The sequence below is a fragment of the Salminus brasiliensis genome, chromosome 1 (genome assembly GCF_030463535.1).
Source record: "Salminus brasiliensis chromosome 1, fSalBra1.hap2, whole genome shotgun sequence".
Taxonomy (NCBI): Eukaryota; Metazoa; Chordata; class Actinopteri; order Characiformes; family Bryconidae; genus Salminus; species Salminus brasiliensis.
In genome coordinates this window covers 67,592,211-67,612,332 of record NC_132878.1, presented here as the reverse complement: position 1 = coordinate 67,612,332, position 20,122 = coordinate 67,592,211, and the positions used below count along the sequence as shown (strand labels likewise).

The 20,122-nt window shown below is 39.6% G+C and overlaps 1 protein-coding gene across 1 annotated transcript in view; it reads left to right on the top strand.

Annotated features, from left to right (window-relative positions):
* The first annotated feature begins 231 nt into the window (after positions 1-231).
* ppp2r5a (protein phosphatase 2, regulatory subunit B', alpha isoform) overlaps positions 232-20,122 on the top strand; it is a 36,432-nt gene continuing 16,541 nt past the window's right edge. The window contains exons 1-2 of the mRNA XM_072687434.1: positions 232-986; positions 16,714-16,910. Of these exons, the coding sequence (XP_072543535.1) occupies positions 827-986; positions 16,714-16,910 (357 nt within the window). The 5' untranslated portion in view covers positions 232-826. The remainder of the gene's footprint in view (positions 987-16,713; positions 16,911-20,122) is intronic.

Below are 20,122 nucleotides of genomic sequence, written 5' to 3'. Positions count from 1 at the left end.
ATCTGAGGCAGCTTTTACATAAATCAGACCCAGTTGACTGGCCCCAAGCGTATAGCTTGAAGAACTCGTTCGAGCGACAATCTGATTGGTCGTAGCGCAGTTGATCCTACGCGCTGATTGGACGAGCCAGCAGTCCATCGCCGTCGCACAGCCTGTAGCCGAAGCGGTGGGCAGGGCTTGTGCTTCTGTCATTCACTCCACACTGAGCTGCACATTCACCATAAAGGTCAGATTCAGCGCGCGAGCGGCTGTCTCTGAAACTTAGCGCCTCGATTCCGTTCTGCTTTGCGAGACTTTTTTCGTCTGTTTTCGGGCTTTCGTCGAGGCTTTGGATTTTACCTGAGGACAAGTCCCGGAATGATCGATAGTTGCATCAACCAGGCTGAAAAAGATTAATCCTGTTTGGATGAGTGGCAGCGTGAGCCATGCATTCTCCACTGTGGTGGAGGACGCTGCGATGACTGTATGGCTTTCAAATGGGCAAACCCGGCTATGAGGCAGTTTACTTTCTGATCCTTTGCGTTGACAACCTGTGGATGTGTCTGGAGAAGAAGAAGCCCACCATGGCCACAACTTAAAACCCTAGACGCCATTTGCTGGCCATTTGTTTTGTGTGTATTGAATGAGTCCCATTGCTAGTGTTTGGTGGTAGATAGTTGGGTGGACGCTCCAGTCTGCTCCCATGGGCCTTTAACACTGCCAGCACCAAGGGCTGCACTTCAACTGCTTGGAGAAACTTAGACTGTCATCCACATTGTTTGTAGGACACTTCTGAGCTCAGCTAGTCTGTGTGTCTGTGTGTGTTTGTTTGTATTTGTGTGTCAAGATGTCGTCTGGGATCTCAGCCACTGAGAAGGTGGATGGGTTCACCAGGAAGTCTATGAGAAAGGCCCAGAAGCAGAGGAAAGCTCAAGGATCAGCCCAGTTCAGGCCCCAGGGAGGAAGCCTCAGCCCTGGGGAACTTTCAGCCCTGCCCCAGCTCAGAGGTAAGGGGATCAGATAAGATCCTGCATGCAAAGCCAATGGACCTTAATAAACCACTATCAGAGCCCTGTACCCGTATAAATAAATGTTACTTGGCTTGGACGTTACAGTTCTTGGAATAATCTTGCAGTAAACACACCACCTTTAGACAAACTGTTCTGTTAAGGGGAATTACACATACATTTTTCAGAATTTCTGCTTAATTTAATTTAGTGGATGAGAAGACCGCACCAATACAGCCATTTTATTATTCAGGATTTATTAATCAGGACCACCAGTGAAGTTAAATGTCGCTTAGTTTGTATTTAATGACCATGGTAAACTTTTTTCTTTAGGGACTATTTTCTTTCAACACCTGCATGTACTCCTCCCAGATTACCAAAACCAGAGGTGGAAAGCTCATTTGAGATGAAAATTCCTTTTTACTTAAGAAATTTAGTTCGTTTAGTTAGAATAAATGGCATTCTGACTATCCTTCAGCTGAAATGGAGATTCTGATTGGTTCTGCCTCAGCTCAGGCACCATTTGGTGTAAAAACCTTCTCTAAAAGCTTCTAGAACCGTTAAACTCTTCAGGTTCCAGGCACCACTACTGTGAACTGAATGGGCACGTTTCTCTAAGGTGGAGAAACCCATTTTTACATAGATTGTGTGTGAAACAGTCTATGCTGAAACAACAAACAGCAACACTGCGTGATGTGCTGATGTTAGCGTTGTATTGACTGAGTATAAAAGATCCTTGTGGAGCGTCTTTGGGCCCTAATGTGCTATATCTTTAGACAAGGACTCACTAATGCAGGCTTTCTGACCATGTTTCAGCTTTACCAAAATCCAGGTGTGTTTTTGTCATGTGATGACCCCAAAGGTCATTAAAAAGAAAAAGAAAAGAAACTAAAACATGACTTTATTGAGGACTAGAACAGTCCATTGGAAAGCTGGCCCAAAATCCCAAACATAGCCTCCCGCCCAGCAGACTAGGTGTGCAGCACGAGTTGCCGTAGTGATGTATGTCTGTAAAAACTGCTTTCATGAGGCAGAAAATCCAGGGCTAGATCAAGCTATGCTTGCATTTAAAGGGCCAAGCAAGAAATTCTGCCTCGTGAGACTTAGTGATGGTATTTTATGGAGGTAACTTCAGCATTAACTCAAACCTGTCTGTGATGACTAGCGTAGGGACATTTCTATTAGACAGGCTTCACTTTTGGTTTCAGATATTCAACCGAGATGATAAATCTTGCTTTGTCAAATAGACTGGCAGACCTTTACTGCTTGAGGGATGTATGTAAACAGGTGCCACAGATTATTTACTGTATTCTGTGGTGTTGAGGTTAATGACTGGAAGTGTGCTGTATTCCCAGATGTCCAGTCCCTCTAAATCATTAGTCAGCCAGGAAACAGTGAATTTGAGAAGTGATTTGTTGTAGGAGTATGGCAGCTACCCAAACAGCTCAGGGGTTTGGCTTTTGTGTCTGTTTTACTATGTCATTTATTAAAAATTAAGTTCAAAATTACATTGTGCATTAAAAAAAAATCACTCTGCATTATTTGATTGCTCCTGGTTAAGCTTGGAAGTTGTTCCACACTTTTGAGTAGAGCAGGTTTGTTTGCTTTGTGCAATTCAGTCCTCAGAATCAGATGCAGTGTGTAGCCTCCAACTGTATGAATTTATGTTTTATTAAAGCTACTGGAACTATTTACCTTAAATCCAAAGTCATGACATTATGAAAAGGAAGTTTTTAATGGAGAATGGAAAAGGGGTTCCCAAGGATTTCTAAATGTTCTGGGTAAACTCATGATTCTGGATAATGGAGAGGTATGAGCTAGCGGTTGTAAGAGGCTGAGTATTCTGATGGTAATAGCCTCCATGCCTGTAGGCCATAGGGCATGATGTGCTTTAAATGGGTTTGAGTGAGTAGGGGGTCATCTGAGAGCCCCTACCAGTGGGTAATGGTGTAATAGTGGAATGGAATCTGGTTGAAGTAGAGGACGTAACATTTAAAGGGCGATACATCATATATTTTTCTCCACCTATGACCTGTAGTATGTGCGTTTGTGTAGCAAAAACGGACACCGTTCACTTTGACATGACAAGTTTACAATCACACTTTATCCCTTAGAATTAAACTGGCTGTTTTCTGTTGCTTTGCCTTTAAATTGGCTCACCTGTATTGTAACTAATTAAAGAAAGCAGCCTGAGATGAAACACTTCTGAGAGAATGGGCAGGGATAAACTGCTCTAGTCTGTATTCATGTAAATATGTTGGGTTTTGTAACCTCACAAAACCCATGAGTTCTTACAGGCTGTTTCTGCAGCTTAGTAGTGTAGTAATGTAGTTAGGTCAGTAACGGTTTGCTTTAGTTCACTACCTCAATGAATTTTAAATTAAGCACTTATGTTGTGATTCAAGTGTAGGATTTCAGCTTTAGTTCAAGAGTCCTGTCGTTTTTTTTTTATTGGCTCAAAAGTAATTAGTCAGTTCACTCAGGACAAATTGGAGAAAGTTGATTTCAAATGTGGAATTTGTATTTGTTAGCTGTTCATGGGAACATAGATGATCTCATTTGCGTAGAATACTCTACACAATTCTATAATTAGTTTGTATGACCTCATAAAGACAAGGAGATTTCAAATCAAGATCATAGCACACAATTAATTAAGTAATCAAATTCCTCTTGAATGGTAACCCCTGTATGGTGATATGTATCACATTTGCAATTTCATGCCAGTTGACTGCCCTATTACCAGCCCTAACAACATCAGTTATAGCCAGTACCTATGTCAAGCATTTGGGAGAATAATAACAGTAATGTTGAACTTTCTCCAAACCTGATTCCTGACAGATTCCCCTGGCGTGAAACTTTGCAGACCCCCACCACCCTTTTTTCCTCTCCCACTTTCTTTGTCTTGAGCAGTCGGGTCCGTTTATTTTTGGACCACTTGCGCTGTGAGACAGAGGAAATACACACTGGATGTAAGTTTATAGACTGCTCTCTGCAGCCAAATTTAGTGACGTGCAAAAGTTTGGCCATTCCTAGTCAAAAGTTCTGTTACTGTGAATACTTGATAGATGACCTGATCTCCAAAAGCCAGAAAGGTTAAAGATGAAACATTTCTCAGCAGTTTGAGCTACTTTACTGTTTTTTTGTTTGTTTGTTTGTTTGTTTGTTTGTTTGTTTTTCTTTGCAGTTTGATTAAAGCACCTTGGAGCACCGTGCAAATGTTTGGGAACCCCAAGACATTTGCGCACTCATAAGAACCAATGTCTCAGACCTTTAACTAACTTTTTATTGCTAGGGTTTCTATACAACATTTGTAAGGAAAGGGCAGGTGATGAAAATTTCCAAGCTTTATACATTTTGTGAATTCTAACAACAAGTAGCAGCAATGGGCTCCTCTAAGCAGCTACACGACTGTTGTTCAATGGCCGCTGCATAAATGGTATCTTCATGGAGGAATAAAACGTTTCACCGTAGAAAACAGCATCAGATGCTTCCAAGTAAACATCTAAACAAGACTGGTGCATTTTAAAAAAGTTATGTGGACACATTTGGACACATTTTGGCCATGGAGGGGTAAAAAACAAAACAAAAAACAAACAAAACACGTTAAGCATGGTGGTGGGTAGCCGGTAGAAGTAAAAATGAAGTTGATTAAATATCAGCAAATTCTGAACGCAGCTCAAACTACTCTGTGGACTAGCTCAGTAGGTGCAAGCTGGTTTTGCCATGTCTCATCCAGCCCCCCAACCTACATGTCATCAAAAATCTGTGGATAGACCACAAAACAGCAATTTAGCAAGACTGCATAAAAACTAATCAGAGAACTAGAAGCTTTTTCCAAGAAAGAACTGGTGAAAATCCCCCAAACAAGAATTGACTCAAAGAATTAAAAAAAAGTGAAAAGTGGAGAAAAAAAAAGAAAAAAGAAAAAAAAAAGTTAAGTTTGACCTTTCATTCTGATTAGAAACTGGGGTCACGTTCAGACTGATTTATTTACACCATGAAAATAATTAAATTATTTGTTAAGATTTTGTCCACACTTGTTCACAACACACTGCTTTTGAATGGAAAACATATTTATTTAGGGTAACATTTGAGCAAATATGATATTTAGTTTGTTTGTTTATTTGATTAATTTGACAGTGTGCTATACAGTTGATTTCAGAAGAAAGAGAGGTTCCTTATTTGGGAGGATTATGGTCTGGAATGCAGTGTGGATATATTGTGCACAGAGGAATAGCTATTAAAGAATATCATGGCTCATTATTAATTTGATGTGAGCATTTTTAATTGATTTATTTTAAAACTTGATGCCCACACTGCACATTACTGCCAGTGTCTTGAAACAGAAGTCACCCATGTTCATGCTCAGAAGGTTTTGCTACAATGCAAGGCAGCAAGTGGAAAATTGTGACATTTGCTTCATTTCCATTATTCCAAACTTCATTTGACGCGTTGCATGAAGATGTGGAGTTTTTGCATAATCAGCTTTAAAGCGATATTTGAGTATGTGATAATTTAGGCATGTGCAATGCTTATTGGAGGACAATTAGCCTTGTTGAAATGTATAGTTCCCAGAATATTGGTGCAATATGGATCCTCCATTTGGATTCATTAGAGCTGTGGCAATGAGCATGTGGAAGTCTAAAGGAATCCTCCAGCTTTTTTCCCTCTGTAGTTAACTTACTCATTTTAGTTTACTTCACTACACAGAAGGGTGAGGGATCGAGTGAAGACAACTGTTGACTTCAGTAGTAACCAGAAATCTTTGCAATCCGATACCTTTTCCTGTCAAACCTGAAAAAATCAGTTTATAAGTGAGCGTGAGTAAACCACTATAAAATGCTTAGTATTTCAGAACGTTTAGTTACAACAAGGGTCACTTTCAGATGTGGACGAATGAGGTTTATTTGACAGGATCGTGTTTCTTGATCACCTTTTTTTTTTTCCCCAATAAGTGATAAAGCCCAGAAAACTGAAAGTTTGCCCGTGTGTGTGTGTGTGTGTGTGTGTGTGTGTGTGTGTGTGTGTGTGTGTGTGTGTGTGTGTGTGTGTGTGTGTGTGTGTGTGTGTGTGTGTGTGTGTGTGTGTGTTCACAAATTTGTACATGTGCGCTCACTGCACGGATGGGTTAAAGGTGGAGGCCAAATTCCATCTGTGTCCGACACAAGTGGTGAACATGGTTGTCTTGTCTTGTCATACCTTGTAGATATTACCGCTGGTTTGCCACAAGTACAATATACAGAGTTACGCTGAGCTGAACTATTCCTTTAACAGTCCAGTTCAGACATTTGGGGAAGCCCCTGGCCCTGCAGCTGGACGAGTGAACATAACAGTAGTGGACAGCTGACAGATCAATCACTCAGGAAAGTGTCTTACATAACCCAACCGGCGTGTGTGTGTGTAAGAAGCAGACAGGCAAGCTGCTGGTGTGTGTTGGACATCAGAACATTGATTTGCACTGCTAGGGAGTAAGGGATTAGCCCCATGCAATCTGGATTATGTAATTACAGTACAGTACCTGTAAACCTATACACTGTACTAAAAGTTGTTTAGGCATGGGTACATTTTGTTATTTATCATTTGATTTACAGTGTTTTATGCATTACTAACTGTAACTCAAATGTAAACATTTAGTTGTGTAAGATATAGTTTCTGCAAAGGTTTGGTTGCCCACTTCTTCTCTTTGAACTGATTGTGCCTGATTAGGTCAGCAGCTTCAGTAGTAGTGTAGTGTTTCTGTGCATTGCAAAGTAGCAGTCTAGCCAAAAACCCAGGCAGTATTTGAGCATTTTAAAAGAAGCAAAGTGTTGCTGCTGTTATGTCCTGGACTTTGAGTTGTTCTACAGCTGTCCGGTTATTGCTGTCAATCATTAAATAAATTCTGAGATCTGTACAGAGTATCTGCTGCTGTGCTCTTGAAAGCAGCTTGGGCTTCAGCTCTTCACTTCCACAGGCCTGGCTGTGAGCAAGTGGTTCACAGCCAGGCCTGTGGAAGTGAAGAGCTGAAGCCCAAGCTGCTTTCAAGATCAGATTCAGCACTAGTCACAGACTAATAGTCACAGCCAATAGCCAAGCAGCCCGGCTCATGGGTTGATCCAAGTGATCCCGATTTTCTTCCCAATTTTCGACCCATCCAAAACCAAATGTTACTTATGACTCCCGTATCACACAATGCCACCAGTGCTGGGAGGGTAAAGGTGAGCGTGTGCTTCTTGGAAGCCCTTTTTAGTGTTCTTGGCGGACTCTTTGAAGACTTCATACTGGTTTAGACGTCGTCTTTAGTGAAGCAGTAGTTTGATTAGAATTCTTTGAGTTTTAAATGAGATTTGTGCTCACTAACCAATCATGAGGTGTTTGTGGGTGGGCATTATTTTATTTTTATTTATTTATTTATTTTTGCACAAAATTTCGCTGTGACAATTTGAAAACACCAGTTCTTTACATTTTGTGAAGATTTCATGATAAATGGACCAGTAGAAATGCTCTGAAATGGCTTGAAATAAAATATTTTTACATTGAATTTCATTGAAAGAAGGCTTTTCAGTCTCTTCCTACCATATTGGGGATTCAAAGTTTTGTCCTGACAGCAGCAACAAGTGACTTATTATTCAAGAATAAAAACTATATCCAACAAAAATAGCTAAAATACTAGGAACAGAACTGGAACAATAGAAAGATCTCAATATTGAGTATGTATAAAGTATCACTGGGCTACCTCAGACTGCACCAGACCACACAGTGGGGAATCAAGGGGGTGCTGCTTTTTTCTTTTCATTGTTGCACATTTTGCAGAATATTACTAAAAAGTTATTTCAAATAACTTCCCAAAACTTCAATAAGTTCTAAAATAGATGCGTTTTTAATACCCCCGCTGCCTATAAAAGCCCAGCTGCTGCTTTCAGACGTCTTGTAGTACGCAGTGAAGGCATCCTGCTGGTTCAGTGCTCAGTGTTGGTAAACAGGGTTTTAGAGGGTTTTCTAGTGTCGGGCTTAATGTCTCCATGTGTTTGTCTCCATCATTATTTTCGACTTCAGCGTGTGTGTTTGTGTGTTTGCGCACGCGCAGCAGATGATTCCTCCTGTAGCGTGAAAATTTCCTCCAATGTGCCAGAGATGCCAGCATCATGACTCACCGGGAGACGAGCCACGTTGCCACGGCAACCAGAAGCCCAGGGCGCTAATGGCAACTCTCGCCCGGGTGACTGACGGGCTGCTGCATGTGACTCGTTTTCAGCGTGCTTGTGGGAGTGCAGGAGTGCAGGAGTGTGTGTGTATGTATGTGTGTATGTATGTGTGTGTGTATGTATGTGTGTATGTATGTGTGTATGTATGTGTGTGTGTATGTATGTGTGTATGTATGTATGTGTGTGTGTGTGTGTGTGTGTATGTGTGTATGTGTGTATGTGTGTATGTGTGTGTGTGTGTGTGTGTGTGTGTGTCTTCATTTAAAGAAACAGTTTGCCAAAAAAATAAAAATAATCTTGACTTGCAGTTTTTCTCTTTCCTGAATGTAGTGGATCAGCAAAGTCATGTTTGAGGGTCTGAAGTTAAGTCTTTTAGCTTGATGCTGGAGCTATGAGGCTAATGTAGCTAACTAGTAATAGAAGTTTACGCCCCACCAATTAGCATAATGCTAACTGCACATCTAAAACTAGATTAAAGTGTTTGGTGATCTAATAGATTTGGCTGTGTGGTTTCTGACACAGTATGACCCACTGTTTTCTGGCTAACTCAGGAACATCCAGTGCTCAGATTTGAAAACGACTACAAAAACTCCTCTGCTTGATCAGGAGCATGTAAAGACATAGGCACCAGGGTTACCATGGCAACAGAAACAAACCCTACGGTCACCAGCGCCCCCCCCCCCCCCTTTGAAAATGGTGGGATAAATGTTTGTTGTAGGTTAGAAAATGTTCTTCAGCTTCCTGCTGTCTTTAGGTCTGTTTTGGCCATTACCCGTGCAGTTGAGGAATTTGACAGGATTTGTGAGGTGCTGGCGAGTCCTGCTAGGCTGGTATGATTGAGTTGCTCTTGCATTCTTGTATAGATAAAGAGATTTTGCATGCAACAGAGGTGTATTAAAAAAAAAAAAAAAAAAAAGTATCTCAGAATTACATTTCTATGGAGTTGTTTGTAGGGTGTTACTTGGTGGTTGCTTTGGTATCCCACTTGTTACTTGATTTGCTAGTGTGCAAGCATCAAGATAATGGAAGAGGCGTGCATAAACCCTTTTCCCGCAAAAGACCAAAAAAAACGGTTGCTATGCGGGAACTGAATGTCAACTGAAAAAAAAAAAAAAACCCATATAGAAGCACACTTTCTGATGAGCCCAAACATTCCAGTTAGATGTTGGTATATTGGTAATCTACAGACCTGAGTTAGTGGGCTATAGTATTATATTACATATTATATACATAAATAACTAAGGATATTGTTTTGCTTTCTGTTTTCTTATTTTCATTATTCTCTCCATATACCTGCATTGCTCTTGTAAAGTAATGTTTAGGTTTAAAAATCAAATGATTTTTAGGGATATGTCATGGTTTCATTGTCACATGTCTGACAATAGAGATTTGCTTTAAAAAAAAATCTGTATTGGACAGATGTTTAGATTTGTTGGAGATTTGAATCATGTGAAGATTTTTATTGAACTGCAGAGGAGCAGAATGTTTAGGTGACTCTAAAGTATGTTCAGGTGTGTCTGTCTGTCTGTCTGTGTGGAGGGGGTGTGTGAGTGGGCTTGAATACTGGAGAATGAATGAACGTGTTTCATAATATCAAAGCGTCACGGTTTTCTTTTATGTTGAAGGCCTCTTCATTCAAACAAGTGCTTCTCTCTCTCTCTCTCTCTCTCTCTCTCTCTCTCTCTCTCTCTCTCTCTCTCTCTCTCTCTCTCTCTCTCTCTCTCTCTCTCTCTCTCTCTGTGTGCGCGTGTCAAATTAATATAACAATATTTTATCGTATAGTGATAAATTTTGTTATGATAATATGCTTTATCATATGGAGGATACTGTTAGTGCTTAAACACTGATCAGCTGCAGGCTTCATTACTAACAGTGTAATTAGACTGGTTTAATTAGATGAAGAGCAGCAGATAAATATAAATTACTGTACTCAGCATGGGAGAGTATCTAAATTGTAGTTTTTAAGGATCTGTCGCTACTGATATTTTTAGTGTGTGATTACAATGTATTGTGATAAATATTGTGTATCGCGAAATATAGTATATATAGTATTTTTACTATAGTAAAAGCCCTAGTTCAAATCTATAGTTGTGTACCTATAGATTAAAGTAAGATAAGATAATTCTTTATTATTCCCACACTGGGGAGACAGCATGAAAGTCACACCATGGTAATGATCGGTTCCAAATGAATGAAGATCTGATTGCGTTTTAAATGGGTTGAGCCACATTTTGGGGTTTAATGAACTGCAGTATTCCTTTAAGGTGAGGTTTAAGTGTAGGAAGTGCATTACTCAGCTGAAGCAATACAAGAGTGAGTGGAGGAGCTCACAAATATAGTGTTCTATTTATATGATGCAGTGTCTGTATATAATCTGTCAGTATTCTGGCCTCCTTCACCCAGACTTCCAGCTCCCTTACATAAAGTGTATTATTAGCTCTGCAGTGAGCTTCTCTCAGCTGTGTGTGTGTGTGTGTGTGTGTGTGTGTGTGTGTGTGTGTGTGTGTGTGTGTGTGTGTGTGTGTGTGTGTGTGTGTGTGTGGCTCTGTCCTTTCAACCAGTGGAAAAAGCAGTGTGTAGTGCAGCAGCTGTGTGTAAGAGACAGAGTGATATCCGGTTAACATCACCCTGGGAAATGGGCAGCGGTGTGTGGGTATGTTGAACACCCATACCACCCCCATCCCCACAACCTTGTACTTGATATACTCTAAACGACCCACAGACATCAGCTGAATTTGAAGTCTTTTTTGCTGTTCATGAAATGATCTTCGACTGTGATGTTGCTTAGCAACCACATCCTACTGTTTCGAACTTCATTTTTTGTTTATTGTTGTTAATTATTAATCATAACACAAATGATTTATTGAACGTCAGTATGTATTATATAGCATGTTATTTTTATGTAGTTAGTTGTCGAACTGGACAAACAAGCTCGAACGAATGCAGTGTGTAAAAAAATCCTGGGCAGTGGTGGTGCACTGTGTCCGCTAACCCAGTTCCAGCTTTAATTGGGTGCCGCTCTGAACAGCAAATGAAAACCAATGTCTTATGAATATTGCACCATATTTCCTCCGTTTTTGTAAATTGGGTGGTCTTTTCTTTTTAGGTACTAAAATACTTCTTTTTATGTAGTTAGTTGTCGAACTGGACAAACAAGATCGAACGAATGCAGTGTGTAGAAAAATCCTGGGCTTAACTTAATTTCATTAAGTTAAGGTTTAGTTAAGTTTAAATGTAGATTTTTATTGTATAGCTTGATGTGAGCAGACTGTCAAAAAAGCATTTCACTGCAAGTTATACTGTGTATGACTATGTATGTGACAAATAAAATTTGATTTGATTTGATTTTTTGACTTCATGTGTATGCGGTACCCTCACCAGTCAAACCTCAGACCTAGGTGGTCGTTCCCTTCCTAATACCTGTAACAGAACTGCGTTCCTACAGTTTCACTTTGTAGGATCACAGAAACTTGGCGAGCAAAAAAAGCTAACCCAAGCCAACAAAATCCCTGGCCTGTTTTTATTAGCCAGCTTGTGTGTCAACCTGACTCGTTATTAGGACCACCTCTAATAAAGTCGTTTTTTTTTTTGTGGAGAAATGGAGCGCTATTGTAAGTGGCAGCACTAACAGGCCCTGTATCGGTGTGTTGTTAGCACTGTTGTCTCTGGTTACTCTGGTTGCTGTGCTCAGCTGAAGGCCTGCAGCTGTTAATGGAGTGTTGAAGTTTTGTTATTGGAAACCAGGAGTGTGAGGAGATCGAGCAGGTTGCACACGTGCATGCGTGCGCACACAGAGATCCAGCTTTTCAAGCACATCATTGACCATGCATTCGAGGGGAGATATCAAGTTAACTAAAGCTCTTCCTAAAGAACTTAAAGATAAGGGCTCTAAGAAGAGAGAAGTGCAAGATTCATTTAAGCCTAAATTAAGAAGAAAAAAAGGTATCCCAAAGGTAGTTTATCACTCACAATGTTTGGTTTCTTTAGTTTTGCTCTGGAGCTATGTGGCTAATGTAGTAAACGAGTAATGAAGGCTAATACCCAATTAATAAGCATGGTGCCAACTGTATGTCTGAATCCTCAAACCGTTTGGATGTGTACGGGATGTGAATGACCCCTTTAAAAATTCACCCTTCAAGATGCTAACATGGTTTTTGGTTATGTGATAGAAGTAAATACTTAAGATGAAAACAAACTTACCATGCCGAAAAAGTTCACAGTGATGGTGAATGCAAGCGGAAGTCTGACTATGCATCTAAAAGCTCCCTCACAGAAAAGTATTACACCAAATAGTTAAATAAGCACAACAGAAGAACGTACTGTAAATCAACAGCACTTGTGCGTGTTCATGGCCAAGGTCATGGCAGGTTTTTTTTAGCATTAAATAACAGCTTTTTTTTTTTTCCATCCCTCTGATTATGTGCCTGATGGGTAAAGGTCATTGATGAAGTGTCTGTATATCAGAGTTCAGACTGAAAGTATTGATGGTGTTTGATTTTGTGGAGATGCGCCAGCTGCACGCTACACTACACTTAACTCTGACCTAATATGGCCTTGGTCTGCCTAACTTTAAAGCTGGACTGAGACTTTCATGTTCTGTCACCTCATATAAGTAAAGTCTGTTTATAGTTTTAAGTGTTTTTATTTTTGTAATGTCTGAAAACCAGAAAATGTTTAGTACTTTTTGCTGCATATCTCTTGCATGCAGTGGCTGCTTGGAGTCCACCATTCATAGACTTCAGCAGGTGCTGTGCATCTTCTCTCGGGCTCTCTGGTTTCCAAAGCCTCTAATGTAGTCATCTTCAGCTCCTGTTTTTTCTTTCAAGGCCTTGTTCCCTTAAATTTTGAAGTTTAAGTTAAATTTGAGTTTTTAATCTGGTGGATGGCTTTACCATTAAAGTTTACTTTTTAGTTTACTTTTTTTTTTTTTTTTTTTTTTTTTAAACTGTCTCTTAGTAGTATGTTTGGGGTTATTTATCATGGTGTAGGGTGAAGCTCTGCCTGAAGAGTTTGGAGGCATTTACTGGAACGTGAGCAAATAAGATGTCCCTATACAGTTAAAACTGACTGTGCCACTGCCTTCAGCAGTTACATTACCAATGAAGATAAGTGTGCCAATACCTGTGGCAACCATACATGCCTAAGCCATGGCATCCAACCATGTTCCACAGATGAGGATCTATTCTTTGCATCGTGGGCAGTCCATACTTTGCTCTTGCTGGCTCAAGGGCAGGTCTTCCTTGGCCTACCAGTCACTATGAGATTAAGGAGCTCACTAGTGTGTTCTTTCTTCCTAATGATCTTCCACACTGTTAATTTTTGGTAATCCTGAGGACTCTAATTGTTTTACTCTTGTTTTTCAGCCTCATAATATCTTCTATTAATTTATTGGTACAGCTCTTGTCCTCATTTTGATGGACCTACAGATACCAAAGTTTTTGAAAGCTTGGAAGCAAGCTGAGGTATCTTATACCTGCACTAATGAAGTAATAGAAAACACTGGAGTAATCATAAACCTCTCAGAAGCCAAATGTTCAACGTTAAATGCGTTTTAAAGCCTAGACGGCAGCTGACCTCAGCGGACCTCTGTTGGATCGTCCTGTGAAAACTCCATCTTAATAGCCTGTAGGTCACACAAATGGAACAGTATAACCAGGCTATGTGGTGATGTCGACCGTAAATGTCCCACCTCTTGGAAATTGTGGCACGAAAATTGTGTGCTTTTTCATTTCTTCAAGTTTTCCACCATTTTTGCAGTACTGATCAAGGGCAGATCAAAGAGAATATGTCTTTGTCCCAAACCTTATGGAGAACACTGTATGTGATGTAAAAAGACACAGCACTGATCGACAAGGCCATAATCTTCCATCGTCCTGAGGTCTAGCTCATTCTTGAGTGTCCTGTCCAAGACAATTTTGTCTGTGGACTGGGGTTAGCATAGGCACTCTGACCTGCCTGCAGCTATGCTGTACTAGGTGTGCTGTGACGCATTCCCCCGGTTACCATCATTTAAACATTTCCGTCACTTGCTGCAGTAGCCCTTCTATCCTTTAGCCCAGTGGGCTGTTTTGAAAAGCTCGGTGTCTTACAGGCAGTGTACACATCTGTCTGAATTCTTAACAGCTGGACTTCTACAATAAAGCAATACAAAAAACAAAGTATTTTCTCTAAATGCAAAGAGAGATAGAACAGAACAAGCATATCATACTGAGCTCTGTACTTTGTCACAGTATATTTCCTTTCCTTTGGCACACGGCGGTGCAGCCAATCGTCCAGCTCACTGAACATTACCCACTGGCTCAGCGTCCTGCTGTGACTGAAATGGAAAGGGCTTATATAACCCTGAGCCGTGTCCGTGACGCTGGCTGAATGATGGCCTAAAGACAAACAGGATTATGAATAAGAATATTGATCAGCGCGATCGATGGGTGTCCACAGGCCTGAACTTATCTAATATGTCTGCACTAATTGGTTTGTTCCAGCGCTGGGTTGTGTGGTAGCAGTGCTGCCAATCTTTACAGTGTATAAAAGTCTGTTATGTTTAATGCAGTTGAACTTTACTGGTGCAGCGCTTTCCATGGCTGAGTCACACAGCAGATTTATAGTGCTCTGGGCCACAATGAGCAAGCCAAGCCTGACCATGGCAGGACAAGCTTTTTGAGAAGAAACAGAAACTGTGTCCATAGTAGTAAACAGGTGCTGTAGGCAGATGGTGCTGCAGGTGCAGAGGAAAGCAGAACCATTTGCAGATGTTTGTTGGAAATACTACAGACAAAACACCAATAATAGCAAGCATTACAGGAACTTGCTGTGTTAATATATTGTGTAATACATTGCACATATGTATAAGGAAAGATGTGCAAACAGAATATAGACATGCTTTCCTTTATTTAAACAATATTATGGCCAGAAATAAAAAATGCTGCTGGATTATCAAGACTGATTTAGTCCTAGTCTTGGACTGAATGAGTGTCAAGGCATAGTCTTCAGTCTAGATCTAGGAAACTAGATCCTGATTTGTATGTGAACACATAAAAATATTCAAGTTGTCATCATGTTTCTGGAAGCTTCTTTCAATACATGCTTGCAAAACAGACAAACCTTTGAATACATGGTTCTTTAGCTTTAGATTTTTTTCATATGTGAGAAGCCTATCAGATGTTACTTTAAGGTTGCAGAATTATGCATTTATTGAGTATTGAAGTTCTTTGATACATAAGTAAGTCTATGACCGTCTGGAATAAAAAATGCCTTCTGGCTGGTTTGTAGCGCCATGATGGATCAGATGTATCCGAGAAGCCACATATAGCATAGTTTTAACATTGTTACAAAAAATACTGTTTACTAATCTGTTTTAGTAATTATTTCCCAGTCTGCTGTCCCCTCTGCATTAGCTTGCTAAAGAGGTTAGCTTTTAACCGTGCACCCATTTGCATTCCTGAGTTTGGCTTTCTCAACTACAAAATAATAGCAACCTGTATTCCCATTACTAGCCTGGTGGTGATGTGCTACTCTCTAGTGTCGACAAAACCATGTTCTCCCATTGCTGCCGCATTTTACCAGCTGTGACCATAGAGCTTTCACTAGTTGCCTGGGTTTATGTGAATTTAGAAGATGTACATTTAACAAGTAAAGACTAGTGAATAACACTTTTGGAAATGGCTCATTTCCCAGCCTTTTTTTGGTTGTTTACCAATTTAAAGGTTATTCACACACACAACTCTTCTTTGTGGAAGCAAAAGTAGTTATTCTGTGGCATTATTGAAAGAATATATGAACGTGTGTACGTCAAATACATTTCCACTGTTAAAAGGCTGGTTGTAGGGAGAACAGTGGCAGCAGTCCAGCCTATAATCTGTCTTCAGGTTTTAGCAAATGAGGCCATGAAGCTTGCCCAGCTACATCTGGGTGCAGACAAACACCCTGACTTACACCAGTAACCTTTATATATTTATACATATATATCTTATATATCTCACTCCACTCATTACTAATCGTGCCTGCATCTAATAGACATGATATTTATTTGACTAATATGTATGTCCTTTAAACTGCTGCTTAAATTCACAAACTTGTTGGGTGGCATGGTGTGTTGGTTGGTGTGTTGGTTGGTGTGTTGGTTGGTGTGTTGGTTGGTGTGTTGGTTGGCATGGTGTGTTGGTTGGCGTGTTGGTTGGCATGGTGTGTTGGTTGGTGTGTTGGTTGGCATGGTGTGTTGGTTGGTGTGTTGGTGGTTTTTTTTTTTTTTTTTTTCTCCCCCCCTCTCTTCCTCTCTTTTACCCCCAATGTAGGAAAATGTCCCTGGGTGCGAAAACTTGAGAACCCCTACTTAATAAAACCCTTTTTTTTTCATCATGGTGTGCAGAGAGTCTGTGTAGCTCATATGGTGTGGTTATCATCTCCTCTGTTTCCACTTTTGTCTTCTGCAGTGTGTTAAATGTACCACAGTAACCTCGAAATCAATATTCCACTTCCACATCTGTGGCTAAAAGAAATGACGAAGTAGACTCTGCTGAATTAACTGTGTTCTGGTTTGTGTTTAGATGCTCCATCTACAGAGCAGCAGGAGCTGTTCATGCAGAAGCTCCAGCAGTGCTGCATGCTCTTTGACTTCCTCGACACAGTCACTGACCTGAAGAGTAAAGAGATCAAGCGGGCCACTCTAAATGAGCTGGTGGAGTATGTGTCCACTAACCGAGGCATACTGGTGGACTCTGCCTACCCTGAAATCATCAACATGGTAGGGCTGCACAATATGGATGGAAATCTTACTGCGGTCATATTGTGTCAATTGCTGTATACCTATCAGTATATCTGAAAATGCTGAGAACAGAAGTCTGGATACTCCGTAGCTCACAAAAGTAAAAGAAAAATAAGAACAAGCCAACATGACAGTATATTGCTTATAATGATCACACGCATATGTTTACTAACTTATTTAAGGTACCATAGCATGATATAAAGCATGTTTGTTAGATGCAGTGAATTTGTGCATCAATTAATTAATTCTAATTAATTTTGTCCAACCATTTGACCCATAATCATTCAGCAGTCCTCCTCCCCTGGGATGTTTTTCTTTTAGCAAAAATGATGGCTTGTGAATTCTGTTGGGAAGGTGGAGTAGGTAAATGTTTAAAAGAAAACAAATGCTAAGTATATGGTTTTATGATCAAGGTTGTGGTCTTAAGGCATTTGGCATATAATTTAGATATTTACATACTCTGATTGATCAGATAGAGCTGAAGTCTCCTTTAAGCCTCTGGCAAACCATGCTGACTGTCAACCGCTGTCAGGCTGCCGGTGAGCATCGGTGGTTATTTTGTGCTGTTGGCTCTAGTCAGTTCTCGTCAGTCGCTTAAGAGAACCGACTTACTTCACTGTTTATTGTAGAAACCTCTGCTCAAACTCATTTAAATGAACAGTATGTGGTTTACTTCCACAGAACGTTTTGTCTGAATACTGACTGAATCTTGTAAGACAAACACCATGTCCTTTACTTCTATAAGATACTATAAGATGACAAGCAGTGTTTGCCTAATATGGGTCGGTGATGCAAGTCATGACTTTGTACTAGTAAATACTCAAATTCAGGATCTCTGTAATGCAGTTTTTCTAGTAGAAATTCTTACTATATCAATTATGTACTTTTTACTAGTAATAACAAATAAATAAAAACATTGACTAGTCAAATTACCGTATTATAATATTACAGTATTACCATATTATAATTGTGACTAGTCAAGTGAAATAATACAGGATAAAAAAATAATGGTCATATGCTACCACTCATTTACATGGAATGTCTTTTGGTTTAATCTGCGATTTACATTTTTACTAGTTAAAAAGTTCAATTACAGAGTGCCACAATTAATTTTAATTCTGACTAATAAATAATCTATATAGTGAGTACAATTCCTATTACATGTTTTGTAATTGTAACTAGTTGTGTCAAATTGTGTGCAGTTTCAGATCTCTAAAAGCTAATAATAATATAATAATATCCAGAACCAAAATCTAATTGAATTTTAATGGACATTTCATCACCGAGATCTTGCATCCCTGAACAAGTAGAAATTGAGGTATGGCTTGTATTGCTGGTGGCAATTTATGATGAAACGCCTCACCATAGTATAATTCACAGGTCTAACAAGTCATAGAAGATACTGAATGTTTCAGTTTAGACTGAATAATACATAGTAGGTATTGATCAATTGATGGTAAATGTTGAATAATTAATAGTAGGTGCTGAATTATTCAGTCATTACTAAAGACTTCTATTTCATAACAGAATAATAAGCCGGTGGTTTTAAGGAGCTAATGAACTGCTGAGTGCTGTGTCCTTGGTGCGTCTGTGCCTGAAGAAGCTGTCAGTTAGCAGCAAACAAAGCTTTGTCAGTCATGGAGTGCTGCTGGTATGTCACATAACACAACAATTCCTATTATGGTAGGCTTTACATGCAGAACTTCTGCATCTGAGGGAGTTTCTGAAGAGAGTGCGGTCATGCAGTTTTCTGTCTACTCACTCAGCAGCCCAAGTTACTCACAAAACACACAGACGTCACAGTGCGTAAACAATAAGTAAGTGGTTTTGGTTTACAAGTAGTGGATTACTATAATGCACTTTTATTGGTAAAGTGCTGTTTAAAATGGAAATTTGGGTGACCTGTATAGGAACAGCCAAATTTCCAGTTTCCAGTACGTCCCATGTCCCAGTATGTCCCATAATTTGGAGAACAAAAGAAAGGATACAGAGAGTCCAAGTTTGTAGCCAGAAGGCAATATAACTGTGGAGAAAAGCAGCAGTAGATTAGACATGGTTTTTGGAAATGGCTGATGTTACAGTCTGTCCTGCAGTGGGTTTACTAGATTTATTATGTCTGCAATGAAGATTATAAATCTTCAGAAATCCTCACACAATTCAACACTAACATGTAATGTTCCAGCCAACACAACAACAGGGCTTTAAACCATGTGGAGTTGTTCGGTAATATTTAATAGACTTGCTGATGTGGCTTTTGACATTACATATAAACCTGGACTAATTTTAGCACGTATATTTTTGACGAAACTGCAACAGCAGCCTGAATTATGTCTCATGTAGTCAAAAGAAGAAACCTTTTATACACTAAAAATTTCTAAACTGAGGGCTTCTCAGCCTTTCTCACCTTTTAACAGAATATCATGGTTTCCCTGCACCATAGTACTGAACACTGGGCCTAATATGCCCCACATGGAACTGTATAAATCCAGAGTTCATAGAACCCACAGTGTATTTAACTGTAAATGTTGCTTTTCTGATGCCCTCAGTTGACTGTTTACAGCTGCAGGAAGTGTGATAGAAGCCAGTGCTGATATTGTTGCGTTGTACTGGCAGTCTCAGGGCTACAACATCCTCCTGCTGCTGATGTGTGCAAATGAAAACACAAAGCTATTTTGCCAAAATTGTATGAGCATACACTCACTTATACTTTTAGAACAATCCATTTCTAAAAAGACACTGCAAGCCTTTGACAACATACATAACAGTTTGGTCATTTCAAATGATCTTCATAATTCTTTTAAGGTAGGATGATGGGCGGTCAAATATGTACTGGCTTGGTTACATATTATATTTTAAGAATGAATTGATCTATAGTTTATCATGTGTAATTAAACTAGTATAGTAATCTATTTCATGGTTTTGAAGTTTGTGTTGGCTGATTCCTTCCCTTTAATAATGTATAATAAAACTACTTGAGTGATAATAGCTCCCCCTTGCTGAAGGTGAGTGAGATGAGGCCAGCTCCACAAGCTTTGCATAGGGTATATGATTTTGTATGGAAATATAATTTAGCATTATTATAGAAGCTGTTTAAAAAAAAAAAAAAAGCCATGCCTCAAAGCCAGATGTGGTTATGAACCAGGCATTGCCAATGTCTTATCGCCCAGCTCTGGATTATTTACATTATTATT